The 6,652-nt window shown below is 45.0% G+C and overlaps 1 protein-coding gene across 1 annotated transcript in view; it reads right to left on the bottom strand.

Annotated features, from left to right (window-relative positions):
- Positions 1–2,348: 2,348 nt before the first annotated feature.
- LOC119908575 (mitotic checkpoint serine/threonine-protein kinase BUB1-like) overlaps positions 2,349–6,652 on the bottom strand; it is a 4,846-nt gene continuing 542 nt past the window's right edge. Inside the window, exons 2-8 of the mRNA XM_038726362.1 lie at positions 5,719–6,598; positions 5,227–5,327; positions 4,784–4,945; positions 4,008–4,165; positions 3,719–3,896; positions 3,334–3,440; positions 2,349–3,058 (exon numbers count right to left, since the gene is read on the bottom strand). Of these exons, the coding sequence (XP_038582290.1) occupies positions 2,860–3,058; positions 3,334–3,440; positions 3,719–3,896; positions 4,008–4,165; positions 4,784–4,945; positions 5,227–5,327; positions 5,719–6,598 (1,785 nt within the window). The 3' untranslated portion in view covers positions 2,349–2,859. The remainder of the gene's footprint in view (positions 3,059–3,333; positions 3,441–3,718; positions 3,897–4,007; positions 4,166–4,783; positions 4,946–5,226; positions 5,328–5,718; positions 6,599–6,652) is intronic.

Below are 6,652 nucleotides of genomic sequence, written 5' to 3'. Positions count from 1 at the left end.
AAGTCCAAGAACACCCTGCTAATGCAAGTGAAGTTAATACATAATCACACAGCTCTGTACAGATACATTTTAATTAAATTGACATATTATAAAAAAGTGTAATTTGTTCATTGTCATGCAGTTTTTTAGATGGATATTTTCGTTTTCTTTTTCACTTTTTAATATTTTGTCAATTTATATATTTAGATAATGTGCCACGTTGTTGTTTCTCTGCACATAGTTGTGCTACTCTTTTAGAAACTTGCATTTCTTTATTACATATATTTTTACATTTATGTATGTCAACTGTGTGTTTGTCTGCATGTAGCACCTGATCTCCAAAGCAACTTCCTCGTATGTGTAAAACACTACTTGGCAATAAAGCTTTCTGATTTCTTCTTCTTCTTCTGGTATGCAACATTAGGATAACAGATAAACTAAGTAAAATCACCTGTTGCTGATCATATAATCACCTTGCTTGTCAACAGTGATGTGACCTTTAAGATGAGTTTGGATGGGGAACGGAGAACCTTGAAAGCACTCAAGAAAAATGCAGTCATGAGCTGAGCTGCAGGTCTGAGCGGGCACCAGAGACATTTGAGGTGAGGGAAGATGAGTGGGTGAAGTGAGGCTGCAGACTGGATCAGATATTATCCAGCTAATCCCCCTCACGCCCTCTCACAGTAAATACACAGGCATTACACACACACATTAGTGTTCAACATCCCAGCACAATACAGTTAAAATTATAGGCTTTAAAGCAATGATTGGTTTTAGCCTCAGGTGGTGGAACTGGACTAAATCTGATGACGGTCCTGTTCGCTGTGTCCACATTCAAAAGTAATAATTTGTCTTACTGTGTGTGTCTGAGGGTTGGTTGGCATAAAACCTAAATCAATCTTATCTTTTAACCAAACCAAACTTAAAGGATCGCCTTCTTTCACCAACATCCAAATGAAAAACTAGCCCATGCATTTGTTCCTTCAAGGCTGGATTACTGCATATCTTTATTATCAAAGTGCTCGAATAAGTCCCTGATCCAGAATGCTGCAGCACGTGTTCTGACAGGAACCAGGAAAAGAGATCATATTTCTCCTGTTTTAGCTTCTTTGCATTGGCTTCCAGTAAAATCCAGAATATAATTTAAAATCATTCTTCTTACCTACAAAGCTCTTAATGGTCAGGCACCATCTTATCTTAAAGAGCTCATAGTACCTTACTACCCCACCAGAGCACTGCGCTCCCAGAATGCAGGGTTACTTGTGGTTCCTAGAGTCTCCAAAAGTAGACTAGGAGCCAGAGCGTTCAGCTATCAAGCTCCTCTCCTGTGGAACCAGGTTCCAGTTTGGGTTCAGGAGGCAGACACCATCTCCACATTTAAGAGTAGGCTTAAGACTTTCCTCTTTGATAAAGCTTATAGTTAGGGCTGGCTCAGGTGAGTCCTGAACCATCCCTTAGTTATGCTGCTATAGGCCTAGACTGCCGGGGGATTTCCTATGATGCACTGAGCTCCTCTTTCTCTCCCTCTGTATGCAACCTCATCCCATTAATGCATGTTACTAACTTGACATCTTCCCTTTCCCGTAGTCACCCTCTCCTCCTTTCACTTCCTGCAGGTGTTTGTGGCTCTGTGGTCGACTCACCTGCTGCCCTCCTGTTCCTGCACATCTACTGCGAGTACTATTATCATCATGAATATTACTATAATTATCAGCAATTCATTTTCCGTACCAATGTTACTTTTACTGTTTGTATTTTTCAGAACTTATCAGCACTGAATTGAATTAAATTGAATAAAAGTTGTGCTTATGTTGGCAAACAGCTGCCTACCTCGCCATCCAGCAGACACGGAGCAACATGATCCTCCCGCTGGAGTCGTGTTTGTGTCCCGATGAATCTAAAACTCGCTCTCCACCAGCTCCTGAGGGAAACATCTGGCTCTTCGGCTGCTAAATGCTGCACTCTGTTCACCTGCTGGCCTCCAACTGTGTCTGCCTGCTGACTGAAAACAGCAGCTGGGAACACAGCCTGCACCAGACAGGAAATGTACCACAAAACTAGGCGCTCAGAGAACCTAAAAAGCTCATTAGAACTGCAGTTTGGCAGAAGTTCTTGTTGCTTCATCGCTGTTAGCAACTTCTTTCTTATTACACACTCATTTATTGATTAGTGCAGCTTTAAAGCGTCTGTTGGTGCCATCTGGTGGTAGCATCAAGAGAGACTTTATCTGCACATCCCTACTTTAAATTAGCTATAAACAACTGAGACAAAATTGATTGCAAAATCTGCTCACTTTCTTTTTTATGTAAAGTGTGAATATATCAAAGAACCATAGCAATTATTAAATACAACAAATATTGAGACAATACTGTAGAGCACACTGTAGAGACCTTTAATAACAAACCGTAACCAAATCTTACTCCGTTTAAAAAACTTGTAATCCTAAAAAGCTTATTTCACAACTACACCAATTCTGTAAAAAAAAAAAAAAAAAGAAATAAAAAGTTTCATCAGATAATTAAACAGTTGAATCAGATAATATTGCATATCTGTGCGGACTAGCTTCAATAAACTCCCGTTGAACAAATCAAGAGAACCCATTTTTATTCTTTACCAAAGAAAAATTATAATGCAAAAAAACGTTAAAACAATTTGGAAGCTGATGAAATGAAATTTAAAAAGCAAGTAAATATAATTACATTTTTCTATGTACAAATTCTGCAGAAGAGGATTAGGGCCAGTCAGAATTCTGACTTTAATCTCAGCACTCAAAAAACATTTTCACATGTGGCCCTAATCCCCTTCCGCAAAATTCTCTCTCGTCGCACCTTTAATTTTATTTTATTTTTTAAATTAAACTGAGGTCTGTCTCAGGCGTTCTCATCTCCTCACTGCACTGTGGCTCTCCAGCAGCAGAATCACCAGGCGGCTCTTGAGCGTGGGCAGTTTGCTGCTGTAGTTCTGCTGCAGGACGGACGTCAGTTTGCAGCGGAGGCTCCGCAGGCTCGGCAGCGAGCCGCCGTCCGGCACGTTCAGCAGAGTGTGGAAGAACTCCTGCCACAAGTCGCTGTGGGGGTTTCTGTGGGGACAGACACATGCAGAAGATCTGGTTACGCTTACGAGTTAAAGGTTTGACTGGAGATGCATGGACCGATTTTCTCCTCTTGATCCAGTTCTCATTATTTATTTCACTCCACTTCTGGCAAACCCGGGCTCAAGATTAAAACAAAGTACAAACCTGCTGTAATGCATTTACAAAAAATGGCAGGTGGACGGCCCAAACAGGTCTGCTTTACTGATGGAAAATATGCAAATGCTCCGCTGTAAAGAAACATGACAGTCTGGAGGAAGTACCTTCTAAATACACCGTTTGTCCTCCATGCGCCGCCTTCATTTGTGACCTGCATGTAGGTCCCAAACAGCATGCAGTAGACAGTCCCTGCTATTCCAAAGTAATCCGTCTAAAAACACACACAAGGCAATTTTATTTATTATGAATTTATAAAGGTTTAAAAGGCCTCAGAGAACAGTGTGAAGTACAGGACATAAGATACAGTGAGACCTTTAAAACAAACCTGCTTAAAAGTGTGAATCACATTGTAAACATTACAAAACAAATGCCAGAACTTTGCCTTTGCTACTGTATTAATATAAACATCACTTGTTTTACACCTAACAAACTAAATAAACTTTAATTTTACGGTGTAATTGCATGAACAGACATCCGGTACGTCCTCACCTGATAGTTCCAGGGTTTCCCGCTGAGCATCTCGGTACACTGGAAGCCTGAGGTCAAACACTTGGCGGTGAAAGCAGTGCCTTCTGGGAAAAGCTCCATGTCGATGCTCTGTCCGAGGTCGATGAGGACAAGGCCGTGGCCTGTGTTCTCCGGCTCAAAACACTTGTTATCCAAGAACCTGAAAAAAAACCCAACAACAGTAAGGATGCCATTACTGGTTTAAATTATCTGTTTTTACTGTCAAAATGTAGCTTGTAGAAAGTTGATGAATCGGGTTACTGATCGCTACCTCGCTCCAAGCAGGAAGTTGTCAGGTTTGATGTCGGCGTGGATGAGGTGGACGCTGTGCAGCTGCTCCACCATGTGCAGGATACAGACGGTGAAGTACATGACGAGAGGCTGAGGCATCACCTTGTCACTCAGGGTTTTATAGATGTTCACTGCGTTCTGAAAGCGGAGTCACGGTTTTAAAGGGTACGTAGGATAAGAAAAACATTTTCCACAGAAATCCACCACAGAGTCTCTGAGGTGATGAGAACCACAGACGGTATAATAGACGTAGCCGCCGAGACGTCACACGTTGGTTTGTCCTTACAGTCTCTTTTAGTACAACCGAAGACATTTTTAGGACCAAAATGTTCCAGTTAACTTGGATGAAGTGAAAAAACGCTGTGAATGGGTCAAAACTCTTAGACAGAAACACCCACAGCACCCAAAAACAAGTTCACAGAGCAGCAGATACGAGTCGCCTCTCTCCTGAACGACAGGTACAGACTTGTCAATCAGCTTGTAGCCCCGCCCTAAAGCCTCCCCTGCTTCCTGGTCTCTGTTCCTCTAAAGGGACCATAATTTACTAAATGAACATCACGCTGTGTTGAAGAAGACTTGAAACTAGCGACTGAGACCAGAAACTCATCAGGAAAGTGTTTACTGAGGGAATAAATCAGCTGACAAGTACAAACATTTTCTCAGAGACTTCTATACAATCACACTTCTCTCTGCTGGCGCTGGAGTCGCCCCCTGCTGGCTGCTAGAGAGAACTCAGGTTTAAGGCTCTTCACTTACCAGCAGAGTGCCGTGGTTGTGAAGCTCACCCAGCAGCACACTGCCGTTGTGGAAGAGGTGAGCTGAGCGGATGCTGCTGTAAAGGTGACGGACGTCGGGTTTCAGCCGGGCGTCCAGCTGAGTGTTGATGTAAAACTCCCAGGGATTGGCCGGCTTCTGAACCTGCAGTCACAAGAGAAGATATTTACACTTTGAAGCAGACAGGAATTTTGTGTCGTCACTGAGAACAACATTTAATACAACAGATGATTTCAACACAAATCCTCTGTTTTCAGAGGTTTTCTAGGCCGACAGAAGACATCAGCAAATATACCTCTGAAGATACAACCTGGTGCTGGGAAAAAAAAACCCCACGTGTGACCAAATCATGAAGAACTGTACGTGTTGTGCTGATGTCACAGATGGGTCTGGGTCCTTGTCTACAACCACCACCACCATCTTACCTTTAACACCACCTTCTCCGAGCTCTTGGGGTCAGTAGCCTGGTAGACCGTTGCGAAAGCACCTTCTCCGAGGATACGGTCGACTCGCAGGGAAGCGTTTCCTGTCACAAAGCAAATATTTTCTATTCAGCAACACGTCTTCTGGTGGACATCTTCTTTGTTGGAAACAAGCAAGAAAAGCTTTTAAGTGTGGGCTGAACTCTCTGACCAACACACACAAACACACACACCACAAGAATAAAGAGTGAAAAATAATATGACTATAAAATAAAATCTTTAACGTGATTTTCTGTCTGTTTTTGTATGAATAAACAAAAGAGAGACGTGTTAAGCCCCGCCCTAAACTGAGATCTGGAGGTGTAGCTTGTAGCTTAGCTATGCTAAGCTAGGCTAATGGTCTCCTGACAGCAGCTCAACAAGTAGTGTGTAGCCTCGCAGGGAGCAGTATCGGTCTTTAAGATCATCAAAAACAGACGCAGCTCTTCTCCGTACCCATGCTGATGGTCGTCTTTGGGGAGATGTTGGGTACGTTGCACTGCCAGGTGAAGCAGCTGGGGTGAGAGGTGAGAGGCGGCGTGAGGTTTGACAGTAGATCAGAGATCACTTCATCGTCCCAGGGATCTGACACCAGCCGGGCTGCAGCCGCCCAGGCTGGCGTCGCTGCGTTCATGGACACGTCGGTGGCGCTCGGCCGCAGCCCTCTGTCTGGACTCATCATGGGTTCATCCACAGAGATGAACTGCGGCGGCGGCGGCGGCGGCCCCGGGCTCATGGGCACGTCGGAACAGAACTGTGGCTGTTCTGGACTCATCGGGACGACCAGGGTCTTGTCCGAGACAGCATCCGCTTTGTTGAGCGGACGGGGACTCAGGAAGGCGTCCAGGTCCGGCTCGAGCGAGACCTCAGGGCTGCCGACGGCCAGCCAGTCTGGTTTGGGAGCACACTCCGGACTCATGGGAACATCGTAGACTTGTTTGTGGGCGGGTTCGTCTGATTCTTCCATGATTGTAAAAGGTTCGCTTTTGCGTCCGACTGAACTCTCCGGCTGCGAGATCAGGGAGGCCCGTTTGGGTTCGGGGCTCGTGTACACGTCCCAGCTGGGCCCCGCGGTCCTGGGGATGGAGGAGTCGGTCGTATAGGTGGTCTGGTCTCTGAAGGAGAGCACAGGGGAGGGAGGCTGCACCATGGTGATGGAGGAGGCGGTCATGCAGAGCTGGGCTGTGGCGAGCCCTTCGCCGACAATGGTGCCGTGTCTCTCGGAGGAAGGCTGACCGACGGTGGTTTCAGAGAGCTTCTCGTTAGACGGACTCTGCTCCATGATGGGGCTGAGGGAGGGAACAGAGAAAACACGAGTCACACTCGAGCAGGGACTCTGTGTGTGTCAAAATCTCAAGGTGAAATTTACAATGACAAAAAACAGACACTG

The sequence above is a fragment of the Micropterus salmoides genome, unplaced genomic scaffold (assembly GCF_014851395.1).
Source record: "Micropterus salmoides isolate LMB-PRFRI ecotype aquatic unplaced genomic scaffold, ASM1485139v1 Ms_hic_scaffold_18, whole genome shotgun sequence".
In the NCBI taxonomy this organism is placed as follows: Eukaryota; Metazoa; Chordata; class Actinopteri; order Centrarchiformes; family Centrarchidae; genus Micropterus; species Micropterus salmoides.
The sequence above is the reverse complement of the archived record's forward strand: the minus strand, read 5'-3'. Positions and strand labels throughout refer to the sequence as shown.